Source organism: Camelus ferus, chromosome 11 (assembly GCF_009834535.1).
Source record: "Camelus ferus isolate YT-003-E chromosome 11, BCGSAC_Cfer_1.0, whole genome shotgun sequence".
NCBI lineage: Eukaryota > Metazoa > Chordata > Mammalia > Artiodactyla > Camelidae > Camelus > Camelus ferus.
Genome location: NC_045706.1, coordinates 44,267,962 through 44,287,385, shown reverse-complemented (window position 1 = coordinate 44,287,385; position 19,424 = coordinate 44,267,962). Strand labels below are relative to the sequence as shown.

Here is a 19,424-nt window from a genome sequence, read left to right as displayed (position 1 = left end):
CCTTTTGTTTCAAAGGAGGCAGAGGACTGTGGGACTCAGAGCTTCTCTGTTTAGAGCTATAGGTCTCTCACTAGTACAGAAATAGCATAGCTAAGGGGTCAGCAAGAATCTGAGGGAGTGGGCTGAGTCAATAGTGCTCTGAGATTGTACTCTTAAAGTATCCATCAAAACTGTGGTTCCTTCCACCCTGCCCACTTTTCTTTCTAGTTAAAACAGAGGTTCAGTATTGCATCACAGATAAGTCCCAGTCAGGGCGAAATCCATCCATTCACTCAACAATTCACTCACCAAACACTTAGTAAGCATCTCCTATTTGTTGGGAACTGTGCTGGCAGCTGGGACACAACAGTGAAAACACAACACCCAAGACAGCTGCATCCTAGTCACAGACACCAAAAATAAACAAGTGACCAAACAGATACACAAAGTAATATGGGTTGTGAAAAATATAATGAGCAAGTGATGACTGCTGAGAGGGATACTTAATGTGTGGAAACTGGCCATGTTTCCCCCTCACTATCATCCAGACCAGGGAATGCCCTGTTAAACACCTGTCTGTCACAGAAATGACAAAGCTTCTTTAAGAATAAATAAATAAAGAATTATCAAAAGGGAAAAAAAAAAACCCACTAGAATTGAAATTGCGGCAGCAGGAAGCCAGCATCAATCACCAGTCTGTGTTAATAAGCCATGTGCAGCTGGCTAGGGGTCTGTGTTAGCACCCCTGCTAGCAGGTTCTGGTGTTTAAGTACAGTTTTTAACATTCAGGGTTCATCTGGAGTGAACACAAGGGCTGGGCCTTTAAGGAAGTGGTCTCTCTGTTTACTGAGCTTCCACCAGTCAGCCTGGATGAATCAGGCCATTTTGAGATATTTTCTTTCCACAGGAAAGTCATAAAATGTGGTCTTTCCAACAGCTAAATGCTCTTAAGCACACAGTTCTCCTGGGTACACATCTCCACTTCTTGTGCCCAGATGCGCTTTTCATTCAAACGCTGACCATGGGCTCTACAGCAAGAAATGTCTATTTCCTCCCATTGTCCAGCCCGCAGTGGGTCTCCGAGCCCTACACAGGGAGCGGGAAGGACCCGAGCCGTCCCCCTGGGACACTCCTGGGCATCGTGCTCCCGCCTGTGTACACCTGCCTTCTGTACTGACCTGCTTTCCTCGTGCCTGCGTGGCATTTGCTTACGGTTTTTATTCTGCTATCCAGTGTCCTCTCCAGATGTGTGGAAGCTCTAAAATCCCATCCAGGGCAGAACCAGTGTCTGCCTCCTGGTGTCTGGCCCCCAGCCTCATTCAGCTAGGAAGGCTGATCTAGCCGCAAGGCTAGTTTAATCAACTCTCTCATTAAGTCTCAGGTCTCCTGGACATGTTCATGTTTAAACCTGACCTATTATGTTAGGGTTTTTAAAGATACAAGAAACTCTGGCTCTCTCCAAGCAGTTGTCTCTCTTGGATTGTGCTTACCCTGTCACCCCTTTCAGGCCCTCACTGAGATGACATCAGCCTGTCCTCTACTGTGCACCATTTGAGGGTGCTGTGCCAGGTCCAGAGGCACAGGGGTAGAATGGGTAGGATGGAGGCATCACGTGAGAGGAAAGAAACGTTTCTGCTTTCCAGGGTTCACAATTGAGCAGGAATTATAACCCCCTACAATTAACCATGAAGCAAGATGAAAAACTGAGCTGAGCAGACCACACCCAAGTAAATCAATCTAGGTGCATTTGAGACTTAGCCTTACTTTGAAGGCACTTGATAGTTACTTCTTTCCCTAGTGTGGGTAAGACCCAAGAAACTCTGAAAAGCACTCTACACCTCTCATGTCCATAAAGTTTTCACTGCTTATAAATACAGTCACCCCTCTGTATCCAAGGACCCTGACAGACACCGAAATTCAGATGCTCAAATATGCATATAATGTATGCACGTCCTTCTGTAAACTTTAAATCATCTCTGGATTACTTATATGCCGAATACAATGTAAATTCTATATAAATAGTTGCCAGTGCCCGGCAAATTCAAGTTTTGCTTTTTTGGAGTTTCCTGGCATTTTATTCCCTAATATTTTCGATCTGCGGTTGGTTGAATCTGTGGATGTGGAACCAGAAGGTATGGAGGGCCGACTGTACAGTGGTTTTCAAACTGCTCTTTAGAATTCAGGTGGTATTTTAAAGATAGCCTGAAACTAACTCTCACCAATGCCAATCCCTGCCAAGAAAATGGGCCCAGTGAGTGGGAAAGGAATCTGTCCCTCCCATAATTTTATTTGCTGAAAATATCCTGTCAGTTAAAATTGGAAAATTATTTTAATCCAAGAACAGTCTTGGAGCCTTGATTTTTCTACCTTTGAGGTTGCTAGGATGAAATCGTTTTGGTATTTTTGTGACCTAGTGAGGAAACAGCAGTCAAATCTTTTAGGATATTAGTGCTTCCACAGCTTAAGAACATGTAGGACGTATGAAGTAAAAAGAAGAGTTTGCCTGCTAGCACTGTTACCCAGGCTGCTTTGAGAAACAGCCTTTTTCTCAGGACACCTTGAGGGCGGACTGAATTCAAGGAAGATGACTTTTTTTCCTGGTAGTACTCCAGGAACTGGAGCCTTTCAAAGCTGCATGACATCATCTTTGGCCTCAAGAATTTTGAATTAAGCAAGAGGCTTTGTCTGTCCAGAGAACTAGGGTTAGATTCAGAGGATCTTGAAATGATGTCAAAACCAGAATCTGATGTCAAAGCCTGATCTTTCCAGCAAGAAGACAACTGACTTCTTCCAATTGGGAAAGTCACGACCCTATCTCACCCATGGAGAGAGGCAGGGCAGCAACCCGACATTCTTAGAAGGCACCACTTGCATGGTCCTCTGCCTCTAGGATAAGATTTACTTGAGACCCATTGCCCTACTCTACCTCTCTCCATGTACTGCCTCTGGCTCGCTATCAAATGTTTAGCCAAATGGAAATCACTTTAGCAAACCACCCTCAACACACATCCTGGTAATACCCCAAGCTACTCTGCACGCTGTAACTGCTTCACCAGACACTGAAGTGTCTTTGCTCACCAGCTGACTTTATTCAGTTCGGCCTCTTCCACTGTAGGTGACCCATACTCTGAAATGTTTGGAAGGAGAAGTTGGATATATGACTGTAAAAGAAGGATACTCATTGCCAACCAATCAAAATGCCAGGATACTGTTTTTTAGGGAATCGTATCCATTCAACGCATTTATGATCTCTAAACCTAGGGATGCAGAGACACAATATACATTTCTAGCAAAGGCAGGGGAGGCCAAGGGAACTGAATATCACTATTAGTCGAATGCTATAAAGGCTTAAAATAGAACTTCTGCTCTTTCTTTTTTTTAATTCAATTTGAGGGTTATGAAGGACTAAAGTGAAATAATCCATAATCCTCAATTCAAACCAGCAGGTTTGGAATAGTTTATAACCACAAACAAAAACAAGCCAATTAAGATGGGCTCTTTTTATAACCAGAAGGAATTCCAGAGAGGTGTCTTTATCCAATCACAAGTTAACAGCAGAAGTACATCTACAATTTTTAAACTTGCAATTTTTTTTTTTTTTTTTTTACTATTACTGAGTATTTACATCATCCAGACTTCCTGACCCATCTCCTAAGGTCACACATTTTTTCTGGACAATCAGAAAATCTCAGCTAGTAGTTAGTATATCTGGTAAGGTTCATATTAAGTACAAAGAAATGACTGAAAGACACTCCTGATGAAGGCAGATAGATTACTGGATCCTTTTTCCAAACATCACCCCAAATACACAGAAAGCATTTTAGATACATTAGAGACTGCTGGGAATGGAAGGCACGAAGAATGACCATTTATCTCTTGCCTTCCAGTGATGCTATGAAGGTTGGGATAACTGTGCACAAAATTCTCAGCAATTCAGAATCTGAAGAGTGCCATAATGTCCTCATTCAACTCATTTCCTCTCCTTGTGCCTCAGTTTCCATATTTGTAGCAGGGCAAGGATCTTTTTCAGCACAAAGGCCAATTTGCAAAAAATAAAAATTTGGGGGGCTACACTTTTCCTCCTTCAAAATGACAGTAGCTTATCAAGTCCCAATTTAGATTGCCACTTTACCAAATGGAAAAATACTTGTTGGAAACATTATGTTGCTTTGGAGTCAAGAAAATGCTAATATTCTGGCATGTTCATCATGTTAATTTAGCAACAGCATGAAGACAACTTTCTAATCTTTGTACTTGACTTAGATGGGGGCCACATTTTGAAAGCAGGAGTCATGAGGGCCAAGAAGTAAGTGTTAATAATCATTGTTACCATTAGCTTTGAATTAACAATCTAGGCAGTTTTTCTTTTTTTAAAGGATTCTCAAATTCTCAGGCCCAGGCCCCACCCCAAAATTAATATCTCAGAGGACTAGACAACTATTTATAAAGTTCCCCACTGAAAATCTGAGCCCCAGTTCTTGAGTAGCCTTTGGGAACCACTGATCTAGAAAGTTCTAAGATCTCTTTTGAGCTCTAAGTGACAAGTCTACACTTGCTTCTGTTATCAGATAATCTCACAGATAACTATCCTCTCGTAACACTGTGATGACAACTTAAGTCCTCAGACTTTGGATATTATTCATACATCCCCTGGACTGACTTCAAAACTGAATCCTCACTGAACATCGCACAGTTTTATTAGTCAAAACATACTAGAGAAAAATGTTTTCTGTACTTCGAAGGTTCAAAAGCTTAAAAGTAGAATAAGAGTGACAAACTTCAATGCCTACAGGGCCAACAGGTAATAGGAGGAATTTTTTTAAAAGGGAAGGGAGGGAGGGAGGGAAGAGAAGAAGGGAGGGAGGAAGGAAGGAAGGAAAAATCCACCAGTTGGCTTCATTCAGTTTATGGCCCCAGAAAGAGATTTTTTAGTAAGACAGCTATGTAGAGTCTCTGCCTGAGATGAGAGGGAAAAATGTGTTACACTGTGAAGCATGGCAGGGATCCGATGAAGGAGTTGAAGTGAGTGGAGAGGGAAAGAAGAAAAGGGCGACCCTAAAGGTCACTAGTCCTCTGTGTGGCTTGGCTGAAGAGATGTGAAGCACAGAACCAGATGGAAAGCAGATGCCAGTCTGGTCTTCCATATCCCCCCAGCCCAGCCCCTCTCCACCTCACTCCACCTCCACACAACACAGTGAAGGCAGAATAAGTCACACAACGTACACTTGAAGATTGGTTATCAATCTTCATGACCCCCCAAAGCCCCGCCCCTGGCCACCTAGCATCCAAGGGCCTTCCCCTCTTGGCTCCATCCTTCTCTCTGGATTTCCCTCTTCCTGGTCAAACTAATATACCATCCTCCCAGTCACTGTAAGTTACTCAAACTGTCTATACCCAACTTTATTCCACCTGCATAGTCTGTCTCTCCATTTGATATTCTCTTCTGGAAGGCCATGACCTTTCATGTCTAAATTCCATCCATTCTCCAAAATTCTGCTCAGTGGGCATCAGAGCCTTAAGTCTTTCTTCCTCATGTGTCAGTGAGGAACTACTTTATCCAAACAGGCCACTGATCTTTTTCCACCTTGTCTTATAATTGCTGCCTCTCCTGGATGGCAAGCGACTGGAACTGCGGGCCTAGATATTTTCACATCTCCCAGAGTGCCTGACACAATGCCTTATACACGTAAGACACTCAGTAAGTGTGTGGTGAGGTGATCTGCTGATTGTGTGGCCATTCATTCATTCATTCAACAGGAGAATAATCACCATTTGTTCAAAGAGTACTGCAAATGCCATGAAACCCATCAGAAGTTTCTTTGGTATTTTCTACACCATCTTGCTTGTTACATGTTAAAAGAAAAAAAATCTTTGTGAAGATGCAAAAGATACAAAAGCAGGGAAAACTGCTGTGAAATTTGCTGGCACTCACCCTATCAGTGAATAACAAAAAATTTCCTGGGTTTAAAAAGACATTTCATAATATTGTGCAATATCACATAACTATCTGCAGTCACTGTTCATAAAAATGTGTACTCCTATTCTGAACATTAAAGGTTAGACTTAAAAGCCTAGGCTAGGGGGTTGACTCCTAAATTTATGAGACTAACCCTGAATAAGTTACCATCTTTTTCACATGCACCAAAGCTATAATTAGGTCGAGATTTTGCCAAACTATGAGCCACAGTGTGGAAAAGGTCAATCACCCTGCCCTATCAACAGATCCAACCAAGTGAAAAATTACATTATTTTTACATAGAGCACTAGATAAAAAAAAATTTTAATCAAATTCATGTATATGAAGTACACCTTTTATATGTAGTTCATGTGAGTATTAGATTTCCTTACAAATATGTATGTATAACTCATATATTACATAAACGTTTTACATGCATATAGACTCACAGCAAGGAATTTTCAGTCAGAATTCACAGCAGATACCTCTATGGTAAATACCAGATTATCTGAATCACATATCACTTGCCATCCTTTCCCATCCCAAGCATCTGACATCAAACCATTGTATTAGTTTGGGGAACAATATGCTATAATCTGGCAAGAAACACTAGTTACTCTATTTAGCACTAAAATGAATTTCATTTTCTTGACTTTGTGTCTCTTACTGTCACTTTACTACGATACAGAGATACCGCACGTTACTTCATAAGGAAAGGAAAAAATAATTTCTTCTTTAACTGCAGAAGAAACTGCACAACTCCAATCTGATCACTGTGTGAAGGAGAAAATATTTCCAATGACGACATCTTCCTATGTCAACTGATTTTATTACAGATGTCGTCTGTGTGCTACATTAGTGCTGTGCTTTCTTCTCTTCGAGATTTTAATCTGTTTGTTGCTCTAACATTTTATTGGTTCAAATACATGCTGTAAAAATCCGTGGCCATCAAACTTTCCTGTGAGCTAAAAATAACCTGTTCCTGTCAGTTAGAATTAGCTGATAAAGAGTGTCAGAGTCTGTTCTGAGTAAGTTTGATAACTTCCTGTTTATGCGGCACTGACCCTTGTCTAATAAAGCTTCTTTGCCCTAGAATGAGAGGATTCTGCTGCATTCTATTCCTTAATGGCCAATACTGATTACTTTTGAAAGCCTTTAATACATTTCCCATATTAGACATGAACAGATGTCAGGTATGTTGCCAAGGGAAATTTCTTTCATGCAATCTTGGCTTGTTGTACAATAATAGCCCTTTCTCAACATGGGAAAAAATTACAGACCCAACTAATTTCCCTGACAGGGGAGAGTTACATATGTTTTCCACTGGTAGTTTTTACGACAAGTTTACAATTTTGCCAAACCTGGAACTAATTGGGGCAGTTTCCAAAAGCGGCCCAATAAACCCCCAAAAGTGTAGAGCCATTTGAAAAGGCAGTCAATGATGGTTTGCGTTTGCATTTTCTCCATTTTGGTCAAAGCAGGGTGGGGGTGAGGGGAGTCAGATTGCAAAATTATTTAAGTTGCTTAAACACTTACTGTTTCATATCCTCCCAGTTTTTGAGCAGCTTGAAACATAGTCCAAAGGTTAACTGTTAGAGGGACAATAAGTATTTAGATAAGCATTGCATTAACATATCTCCAAGAAATGTCAATTAAAACATTTTTTTTTGTTTTTAACAAGAAAGAGAAAAAAAAAATACTAACGCACCCCAAATAGCTAAGTTCTTAGGAAACAATTTGCCAAAGGGTATTCAACAACAGGGCATATTAGTACCATTTAAAATACTTCTTAAGGAACAGTCACAAATACAGAAATGGTTCTAATTTTAGGATAAAGGACAGCACAGTTTTTAGTCCTGTTACCACCAGCAGACCAAGGGAAGTTAAGTTACAGCCTTCTTGTGAAAAGTGTGGGATTTCAGAATGGGAGTTGGTCTTGTTGGACCCTTAGAAAGAAGCCATTGGTTAAACGGTAATATATAATGCTTCCTTCGTATTAGAACTCTCCATAATCAATAAATAACAGCCACTTTAATATATGATTACCTTCTTAACAGAATGTCTGATGGCAGCACTGTATTAAAAGCTCACAGCATATTTCACTAACACGTGGTGCCTTGCACTGAGCAGGAAAATCAGTATTTCACCCTTGAGGCAGCAGTGATACAACAGATCAAAGGGAAGGAAGATGCTCCTTCACAGAGGAATTAAGTCACGTGTCCACTTAGTCCCCTAACTTGCCTGTGTGATGTTGCAAACATACATTTTTAAAAACAAATTTCTCTTTGCAGGGCATGCATATGTTTACGCTGTTAAAACATCTATGCCAAATTGCTAGCAACCCTGTTCATTTGTACTAAATACCATGGAATGGGCCTGCTACAGATTTGATTCTTTCACAAGAGAGGAAAATTGAACTTCAAGTAATTCCTCGGTAAAGGAAATGAAGAATAAAATTAAAGTTAAAAAAAAAAAAAAAAAAAGAAAAGGCTCTTTGACACAACATGTTCGAAAAGCCTCATTGAACCTTGCACTATTTCAAAGCTATCAAGAGCCCTGCCTCGGCCTTGATTTAATCTGAACCAATGCATAATGCAACAAAGCTGTTCATAGTACATTAATTTTACTTCTATTTCAAGCAGCCAGTTTTCAGACAAACATTGTAATCATTCGTAGTTATATAAGTTTATAATGGCTGCGAGTGTTCTCTTGCAATCAGTGCCAATTGCTATTAGGTATGTAAATTGTTATGTAAAACATACAGGTTTGACATTCTTCATCAAAATGACACATGGTTTTAATCTAGGAAGATACGTTTGGAGAAAATACTGTTTCAAGCCAGGGGCTTCGTTGCTCGGTGTGCCACAAAATCCAGACAGAGGCAAAATATATATTCAGTTGTGAAATCAGGACAGGATCTGGGTTTCTTCTCTTTTTATATGGAATTCTGCTCTGCTACGAGTTCCCTGTTCTACTTTAAAATACATGACGACGCTTAAACGGACACGTCAAAGTAATTCAAAATTGGGCTCTCCGTTCAAATTTGTGTATTTCTTGTTTCCTCTGAAGTCATCAGGTTCTTGTTATCTCTTAACAAATTTGGGGCTTAGGAAATATGTTTTCTCTTTGTGGTTGTTCTGTCCACCTTTAAATGTCCTCCTTTTAAAAGCTGTCCTTTCACAGGCAACATCTGTGCCTGATAAATCTACGTCATACTATTATCTCAGAAGAAAGGCGTTACAGACACTCAAGACTGACAAAACAGAAAATGAGAAACTTTCAACATGTCTATTTCCAGTCATAATCAGTGGATTCGAGCCTATAAATATCTCACTGCAACTGCCCCAGAAGGGAACAATGTAGCGGAAAGAGGCAGGGGGAAAAATTCCTGGCCTGGATGATTTGTAGATTTAGTATAAACAGACAGCATCATCCCCAGAATAGGATTTCAACATAATCCTGAGTCAATTTTTTTTTCCCAATTCAAAGACTCTGAGCAGTTTTGATATTTCAGAAATGAAAACAAGTATACTTACTCTGTTTGAAACCTAAATAGGGTATTCGTTCTATGGGCGTCTTCCTTTCTTTCATGTATTTATAAAGTGCCACCAGGAAGGCCTGCTCATCCGCCCTGCACTCTTCACCAATGGCGACCTTTGGCTTTTCTTCATTGGAGACTTTTTTACAGTTATTATGGTTATTCTTCGGCTTGGTCAAGGCTGACCTGGCCTCACATTTCACCTGGAAAAGGCGGGGAAAAAAAAACACATAAAATCAAGCATAGCTCTGGAATGCTTACAGAGACATAGCTAGTGACATTTTTCACTGAGTGGGAAGGAGGACCAGTAAATCACCCTTGCCCTGAAATAGCTTTCTAGAGGCATCGCTGAATATGGATTGTCTTAGACCAAGGACTGGAAAATTTCTGTAAAGGCCCAGATAGTAAGTACGGCAGGCTTCTGGGCATACAGTCTCAGTGGCCACCACTCAACCCCAGCCCGACAGCAGTCGCGGACCGTATGTAAGCAAGCGAGGCTGTGTTCCAGTAATGTTTTTATTTATAGAAGCAGGCGGCCAGTGGGCCACGGTTTGCCGCACTCTGCCAGCCTCTTTTAGACTCCTCACAGGTATGCCGATGTGAAACCAGAAACAGTGTTTGCAGCTGGTGGGACCATTCTCCCGCCTCTTTAGACACTTTATTTTCCTAAGGGGCACCATCTGTTAGTATCACTGAAGGAACCCTGTGTTCTTAATTTTATTATTTATGTTTCTGGGTGGGAGAAGGTAGTTTTACTTTTCTTTTGGATTAAGATTCTAGAGATTGAACCCAGGACCCTGTGCATGCTAGACATGCATTCTACCACTGAGCTATACACCTCCCCACCATGTTCTTAATAACATTTCCAATGTTTTGCACTTTGTGCCAAAATGAAAGGCAAGTTTATTTCTTCGTAGTAAACTTAGCTTGTTGTTACTCTTCCCAGCAACCTGGAAAAACAGGTCAGTGCCAGCAGATGTTGGCATGAGGAACACCAGCAAGGTCTCTGCTGTCTCTCACCTGAGGGTGATGCCTGGATACACCCCTGGTAGGAAACAAAACATCCCACCTTTTAATGAGGGCTCGGTACCCTTCAGTCAGCTCTGAGAATCTAATAGGAGATGTTAACTTGCTACAGAGGAATGAGTAGGGGCCGGCTAAAACCCAAGAAGAGTCAGTGAAAAGCTCCACTAAATTAAAAAAATAAGTGGCAGTAAACGGGCCAGACGTTCTTGCTTCCACACTCCAGGTTAACTTGAGTGTGGCACACTGAGCTCACCTCACCGTCCGTCCTCGCTGCCACGTTCTACAAGAGGCCTCCAACGGTTTGTTAAATATAAAGCTAAGTTGTTGAGCTATTTTAATTGTAAAAGGGGGAGTTACAAAGGGTCAAGCTTTGAGTTCAAGTGCGCCCATGGGGAACATGTACATTCCAATATTCTTTACCTCTCTGTATCTCACATCAGAGGGAAGAGGACACGTGCGAGGGGAATGTTAGGAATTAAAATGTCCCACACATTCCACCAGGTTTCCATTTCAGATTTCTGAGCTCTATTTTTCTTTCCCTTCAGAGTCTCCTTCCCAAGCACTGAACACATAAAAGGCTGTGCTCATTTATTAAAGGGAAGCATACCCTCTTATTGCTGGTTCTCTCAAATGAACACACCACTTTAATATTATTCGACGGGTCCTGGAAAAAAGTAAAACTGCCTGCACAACTCATTTAACCGGGCCTCTAGGTAAGATTTTAATTTTTAAAGAGCAGTGGAAATGGGATGAAAACATTTTCCATGTAGAATTTTTACTTAACAGTATTTTCAAACTTTAGTACTTGATAACATTATATTAAGGCGAGCATCCTGGGAAACTTTATGTTGTCATCATTTTTCACTGCCAAATTTTAGATTGTTGAGTCTAAAGTTCTGATGAAATCCATAATTCAAGGGCTCTTTGAAATCATAAAACCACTCCAGTTCTGATCTGCACTGCCCCCGCCCCCCGCCTTTTCTGAGTGCTTATTTACTATGAGGCCAGGCCCTGTTCTAAGCACTTTCTGGTATCATCACACTTCATACTCACAGACCTAATGGGCCAGGTCATTATTCTCCTATTAGAGATGAGGAAACTGAGGTACAGAGAGGATGAGGAACCCGCACAAGAACACAAGATCTTGTTCAAGTTAGTAAGAGGCAAAATTGGGTAACCTCACTTCAGAGCTTGTGGTTTTAAACACTCTACTTTCCTGCGCTCATAAAAATATTCAATTGAGAGTCAAAACATTTCCATTTAGAAAGCATATCTGATTCCTAGGCATTACAAAACCTACAGCTTAGAAATGTGATTTATCAAATGAGAATTAGAAGATAAAACGCGGTAGTAAGTCTAAAAGGGCTCCATTCCTTTGTGTACTGAGCAAAGGTAAGGAAACCAGGATCAGCCAAGCGCCTGCGATGAGCTGGATACAGTGCTGCGGGCTTCACACTGTCTACCTGACGTTCATGATAAAAGGAAGGTTTTGAGCCCCACTTTTCAGACAAGGAAACAAGCTCAGCGAGGGTATGCATTATGGTATTTGGCTGGTGTGGGGCAGAACTCAGGTCTCCTTCACCCCAAACTGCAATCTGGTACAAGAGGATTAGATAACAGTTTTGTACATAAAATAGGCTGAGTCCTAAACCTGCAGTGAGAATAGGCCCGTTACTTGTATCACTAGGCCAGAAGCACCACTGTCAAGGGAGGATGAGGTTTGCCCCCTCAGTGTCTAGGGAGCTACCTCACCTGGAAATGCCCAGAAATAGGAGGAAAGCACGGAGGGGGCTCATGAACCAGGCCCGAGTCATTCAGACCCTCTGCTTCTTAGGAAAGGCTCTAGGGGACACCGGGCTGCCACCCACTGAGCTCCATCCTGAACCTCCGGGGCCCTGCAGCAGGCTTCCTCTCCCGAGGCCGGGGCTCCGTAACAGGTGAACAGCACTCTCCTCCCGCTCCCGCTCTGTACATTTCTTCACTTAACCCTGTGAGCCCTGGAGGGTATTATTCTGTTTCTGCACAGGACCAGGCTGAGTTCCTTTCTACATTTTTTCCACATTTACCCGTAACATTCTCAGCATTTAAATCTACTGAAATATTACACGGGAGCTAGTCTTCACGCTGACCTTGAGAAAGCCCACCCTTCTGATGGTAACACTTAATTACCAGATCAGTTTTTCCCTCCATGAATGCCTTCTACTTGTTGAGTTCACTAAGAGCTTTGGGGTTTCCAAAGTGATTGAGGAAGTGCTAATTAAAGAATCCACATTTAACATTTTCAGTGAACCACCACCTATTTGATATTAACCACATCCTTTCACTGGATTGAGCTGTAACTAACCCGGCCTTCAACTGGGGCAGCGAGATGTGCTGAACCAGCAGGAAAGGAGCCAGAGTCTCATTTCAATTTGGTCACAAACTTCCTAGGAAACCCTCATTTTCTTCCCCAGGAAAGCAGGAAGGGTAATCCCTGGGGGTAGTTCTGAGGACCACATGGGATGAAAAGTACTGAAAATAATGAAAGTATCACATCTGTGAAATTATCAAAAGTCTGTTTGTGATTTAAATGAAAGAACATATTGCACATCATGGTTTCCCTTTTTATGTTCCTTTTAGAATTTAAACCACCTGTTACATACTTCTAGCCTTTGGAAAGTGCTTCCAGGATGTGAAAAGTCATTTGCCTTCTATCAGCAGAGGCCTTTCATCAGAGACCTAGGCTGAGAGGATTTCTTTTGTATAGATCGCCATATGGACATGCTTGGGTCCCAGACCTGTTGCTTTAAGACGATCCCAAGGAAATGGCAAGGATCTGGGTTGGACATATTTACTGACATCTTCAGAGCACTGGTAGCCTCTTCTCTGCATGACTTTGGCTGTTGTTCGAAAGCTGTGAAATTCTCTGTCCCTTGAAAAACAGTCTTGCAAAGATAGTTCTCATGTTCTCACTGAAGAGGGCAACCTTTTGATGGTGACAAACCCTCAACTTGCTCTTCCAGTCATGCACACAACAAAATGAGTGGGTTCTTACTGGAAGAGCTCTGTTGTGTGGAGCTGCAGGAAACGGATACTTGTCCATAGTCAGAAATGGTCTGTTTGAGGCACTTTGGAAAAAAAACAGTCATACAAGTCTTGTTCAGAAAACTAAACTGTCCCCCGAAGTGTTGCTTCCAGTTCAGTAAATGATCAGATGGTCACAGGTTTGTAACTTCTACTGTAGCATTTCATGAGAAAAGACCACTTTTTAGACACAAATGCCTTTTTCCTGGTTGTCCTGGCCCCAGATGTGGCTTGTTCATCCTGTGGGGATTTTCCATCCATCTGTTGGTGCCAACGATAAGCCCACCATGCTTCATACCCACCAGTCTCTCTTTACTAGGTGAAGTGGTCTTTCCAGACCCACTGGAAGCAGCCAAGGCAGGACTGTAATCCAAGACTCAGAGAGGAGCTGGGTGTTGAATGCAGTCCCCAGGAGCTGAGTGCAGCATGACATTCATCCACACACCTCTGCAACCAACAGTGAAGGATGATCCTCGTCCCTGTGAAGATTCTGAATGGCAGCACGGGTGCAGATGGGGTGGAGCAGGGCACTTAGAAAACCCAGGCTTGGTTACTGTCCCTCCTAAGAAGGGCAAGTCAGTGAACATCAAATACGGAACAGACTCCGCTTCTCTTCAGTGTTGTGGGTCCTGGTATGCGTCCTGAGCTCCATCGAGAGAGATATTAGAGGTGCTGTTCGTTCAGATCAATGGTATGAGTTTTGTAAATCTCCCAGAGACATACTTTGGTGTTGACTCCAAATGAAATGAGGAGCTTCCCCCTGCTGGGCTCAGGTAGAGAACATGCCGAGGTAAACACATGATGTCAGCTGAGAGGTATGGGGCAAGGTGCCAACCCAGGACGTTGTCAGTACAAGCTCTGCTGAATGTTATGATCCTACAACCTTCTTGCTCCATTCTGCAGTATCTTGCAAACCACATCACAGGGAATAAGCTGTTCCTGCTGACATCCCTCAAGACCACAGAAGCTGAAGCCCTAGCTAGGCAGTTCAAGGGCAAAATGTCTAAATTACTAGAAAATGTCCTTCTTGGTATCCGTGTGGAGTCATGCGCAGAAGGTTAAAGGAACAGAACCAAAATAACTTTTTCTTAAAGAGATTTGTTTTTAGGCAGAGAAGACACATTTCTACTCGTTGATGTCTTTTTAACCCTTCCCAGTCTTGAAAGCGTGAAGAAATCCTAACCAAAAAGTCCCCAGAACTTCCTGATGAAACGGCCATCCTTGAAGGTAAGATTTATCAAATGTGAATGTCTAGGATTTACTTCTCTACACTGGGAGGAGAAGCGGAGTTCATGGCAGAAAAACAGTAGATTGTCAGCTCAGAACTGAAGTCACATTTTTCTTCATCAGAATCTCCCACATTCACCAGTAATGCTCCCATTTTCATAAGTTGAGCCCTTGGAACTGGAAACGTGGTGTCAGTTGAAATCCGGGCTTCAGTTTAGGCCCTAAAGGGGCTACTATTGTTTCTGGCACAGAAACGCAAACACCCCATAAACAGAACCATGGAAATATGATCCTAGTCCACAAAAGGAAAAAAAGATAAGCCTAAAAATACAAAGTGACACTTCACCCTTCTTAGTGCTAAATGCTTCAGGCATGCACTTTCAAGATTCCAAAAAATGCTTAGGCCAAACGGTCCCAGGTCCTGAAAAATAGTCTAGAATTTGGACTTTCATTCTGTACTAAGAGTGGTCTTGGAAAACATATAAATGTATATATTAGTATATGTATACCTGTAAGTACTGGGCTATGTATCTTTAATTTTACTCCAAGGTAAATCAGAGGTGACTTTGAAAAATAGAAAAACATAACTAAAGGGATTAATTCTAGCCATTTCTAATTTCATCCTCTGTTAATCTCTGAAACATATTTAGATGAACACATTCAGAAAGAGGATGGTTCAGCTGGTCTATTTTTGATACAAGCAGAGTAAACTATGTCATTGTGTCACCTACTATGAAATCGCAGCCTCAGTGACGTGGGCGCTTAATCATCTGTCCTTTACCCAGCAGGCCAGACTGGGAGGTGGGAAGTCTTTCTGTTGACTAATGAAAATGCCTCCACTGTCCCCTCCCCCCGCCACCGGGGGAGGGGAGGTGGCGGGAACTGACACAGCTAGAGAGCTGTGAATACCAAAGTCACGTTCTGAGTTGAAAACTGCCACTAAGACACAGGAGCAGAGAGACAGAGAGAAAAGGGAAAAATTAAAAGATGCAGCAAAACAAACACCGCAGAGCTGAATGACTGTACCTTGGCAACGGATTTGCCATCGGAATTGTTGTTGGGATCTTTACCACCACTGAATGAATCTCTTCTCTGTGGGCACGGTTTCTTTTTGCGTGGTCTGCCTTTAAGATTTGGCGCTGAAAACAAATGAAGAACAAATGAGATACATTTTTATTTGCATGGGTTTCCTTATTAAAAAGCAAATATCTTACTCCAGCGGCGCCCTCTAATTGTTCAGAGAAATATACATATCTATGTAGCCAAGCCTCCTTCCACGCTTCCCTCTCCCTGAAGGGGTGGCATCTAAGTAGACTCTACACTTCTGTACGTGTTTCCCAAAGCTCACCTATTACACAGAATGTGTCTAATTAGAATAAATAACATGAAGAAATAAATAAAGCCTTTAGCTTTAAAGGATGAGGATAAGGGAAATGCACTTCTCTATTGTTAGAAAAGAAATACTTTGGGCTGAAAGACAGCCCAGAGCCAGGCTCTGAGATCATTCTTTGTTTTTTGGTTTGTATCTTGTTGTTTCAGAAACCTAAGTTATATGCCAGGCCATTATGGCATCACTATGATGTAACGTTTGAAAACATCTCTCTTCAAAAGTTGAGACGTGAGCATTTCCCCAAATTATGATACAAATAAGTAAGAAGAAAACTATACAGAGAGAAATTCACGGTAACAATCTGAAAACATGTATTTACTAATAGTATTACAACCAGCATGTTTCAAATCTCAGCAAACTTGGCAGACACATTTAAGTCAGCATGCTTTCCTTTCCTTTTCAATATATATCTTTTATGGAGATCTCGAGGTTTATTTAAAATAACTTCCAAGGATCACACTGAATTGGAGTTAGGCTGATTCCTTGGAGATTATACTTTTTAAAAGCCAGAGACAAGACGCAAATGAAAGTTATATTTCATCTTGGATGCTAAGCTTGAATCCTTTTAAGATCCATACAGAAAGCAGGAGAGAAAAAAAAAAAAAGGCTGCTGTTTATTGAGTGCTACGACTGTCCGGCATCAGCTTTCACATTTAACTCCATCAGTCACCCAAGTCAAGCAAAATTAAAACAAACCAACTAACCGACTAGCCTTTGAAGAATTCCAGACTAATGAATTACAACCTAAGCAATTTCACTAGGGGACCTTTCAAGGTACCCACACGTTTTATTACTTTAAGGTATGACTATAACCATCCAAAATCTGAACAACTCAAACCCTCTTAATTGTTAATCTCACTTATGTCACGCAGTTAACTAGTGGTTTTAGGATATTTAACATTGTACCCATTTCACAAACACAATTAATCCTACTAATCTGATTTTCTACTGTGGATAACAGTTTTGCTGTTGACAAAATGCAGTAAAGCCAGAGCTGCCTTTACAATCGGGCAAAAGTTGAGAAAAAGTGGCTTTGGGGTTCAGACTCCTCCTTCCCAAACCCGCTTTCCCCTTACTTCCCAAAAAACGTTTGTCTGAAAGTCCATCTAAGAAAGCCAGCCTGGAATTATCAAAGGTAAACAAACTCACAAACAAAAAATCAAGCAAAGAAAAAGCAGCGATTACCCATTCCAGTCGACAAACATCTGCCTGATGCTGTCTGCGCTCATGAAAGCTACAGCATGTGACTGCTTCCCGGCCACGTCCCTGGAGGGCTCGGCTTGACTTGGTGTGGACGTCAGCTTCCCTCTGAATGCGAACGAACAAGAGCTGCTGCGAGGCGCAGCGCTCTGCTTACAACTCCCCTCCCCCAGCAGCTCCATTACTCATGTAAACACACAGCAGTAACTAGCACGGGGTGTGTGGGATGAGCTCTGAGGACTTGGCTGGAGCTGCCAGACTGGCAGGGAGGGCTCGGCTCCCTCCACCTCCCCATGCGGGCTTGGTGATTTCATCTGGCCAGTTTTTGGATCCTGACCTCCTGCTCCTCTGTCAGAGCCTGATGCCACCTTCCATGAACTGACACGGTCCTCTGCCTGGAGCCAGGGCGGGGACTATTTTGGTTTGAAGACTTGGTGTAGCACAGAAGTGTTTCCACAACTGACCTAAGTGCTAAGACCTTAATGACGGGCGGGAAGGCTGCCCTTTCATGTCCCTTATCAAAATAATAGCCGAGCACAAAGCTGACAGAAACAAACAGAACTTGGGCTCGGTCTGAGGCATTTCATTAAAGAAAACAAAACAATATCGCCTCTGTTCTAAGACTTGTTAGTGTGATCTTTCCTTCCTAACATTTTGGCAAAAAAGCATTTAAACCTAAAAGGCATTTATTTCCAGAAGAGCTTTCAAATCCCAAAGGCCTTTCAGATAGAGAGAACTTGCACTGAACAGGCTGCTTTAAATAAAGGCAAAGGTTCCGGGAACTGACAGTAAGTCATCCTCGAATCGGGTCTATTTTCTCCATTCTTCGAGCTGTTTTCAGAACCCAGCGAAGCACATGCCCTTCCCCAGCAAATTCTGAGAATTACAAATTTAGAACAGACTAGCACCTAATATTCTGATCACACAATCTTAAACTCTAAATGGCATTTGATCAAGAGAAAGAGCCTTTTGTTCCTAAGAAGGCAAGTACACTGATATTTTCAGGTATGGTTGGATAAATCCTACCAATCACTCAAGTCTCAAACTCAAATACCTCTTTTAGTCTCCCCTCTGAACTCCTTTTCTGACCTTCTCTTATGGGGGTTGTGGGTACCACTATATTATTTATACTTCAGCTGTGTCTTGTGCCTTATTATTATATTAAATTAGAGAGTCATTCAGGGCAGGACCATGTCAGATTCATCTCTCATCTGCCCCGGCATTCACCCAGGGGCAGCATTGCCTAATAGGAATTTGTTAAATCATCAAGTGACTAGTGGAAATAAAGATGCCCACATATACCTCTGTGGTGTCTTCAAGAGCTGGGCTCACCAACCTGTCCACGTGTATACCTGTCACACCGGGCACCTGGAAAACTGCATTCACCTTTCCTGCTCACCTGTGAGCTCTGCATACATACACCAATGACGAGTTTGCTATGGGAACTGAGATGGGAAACCTACAGCCTGTAATTCCTGCTTTCTGTTATTGTGTCTGGCATCTTCAGTGGGGCCATAGTTTTGTCCTACATGCAATGAACAAATGGCCTGAAGAATAGATGTTCAAAGCCTCGGGGCGGGGGAGGCGGGGACGGAGCGTGCAGTACTAGCGGGGAGCCCCCATAATACAACTGGAGATTTTTTGGATCCATGAGACCCCTGGTGAAGCTTTGCGATTGAAAGGCTGGCTTTTTGGGAGAGCAATATTCTGGTCCCCAGATTACATTTTTTTTTTCCTACATGGTCAAGAAAACATATCATTTGCTAGGCAGGTGAATGAAAACAAATGCTTGGTGGTGTGGTGGTGGTCAGGGCTCAGGTGGAAGCTCTGGTCTTTAACTCCTTTATGTAAGAAACAGCCCTCACCACCTCCCAGCTACCCTGGACCAACCAAAAGCTGCCTTCTCTTTGACAGCTAAGGACTGGTCTTTACTGAGAGAACCCAAATCCTAAAACTCTAGAGTTACACCAGCTCCAGTGCTTTAGATGAGACCATTCTTTACCAACAAAGTCATTCTTGGAAGCCAGCGGTACACCTACTGATAG

At 42.1% G+C, this 19,424-nt stretch overlaps 1 protein-coding gene across 2 annotated transcripts in view; it reads right to left on the bottom strand.

The window, feature by feature from the left end:
* Positions 1–19,424, bottom strand: part of ARID5B (AT-rich interaction domain 5B) — a 173,338-nt gene that overhangs the window by 27,532 nt on the left and 126,382 nt on the right. The window contains exons 1-4 of one of the 2 annotated variants that reach the window (XM_006186975.3): positions 17,365–17,720; positions 15,816–15,928; positions 9,472–9,676; positions 7,472–7,524 (exon numbers count right to left, since the gene is read on the bottom strand). In XM_006186975.3, coding sequence (XP_006187037.1) covers positions 7,472–7,524; positions 9,472–9,676; positions 15,816–15,928; positions 17,365–17,368 — 375 coding nt within the window. In that variant the 5' untranslated portion in view covers positions 17,369–17,720. Of the gene's footprint in view, positions 1–7,471; positions 7,525–9,471; positions 9,677–15,815; positions 15,929–17,364; positions 17,721–19,424 lie in introns of those variants that run through there. The other variant, XM_006186974.3, reaches the window with a different exon arrangement.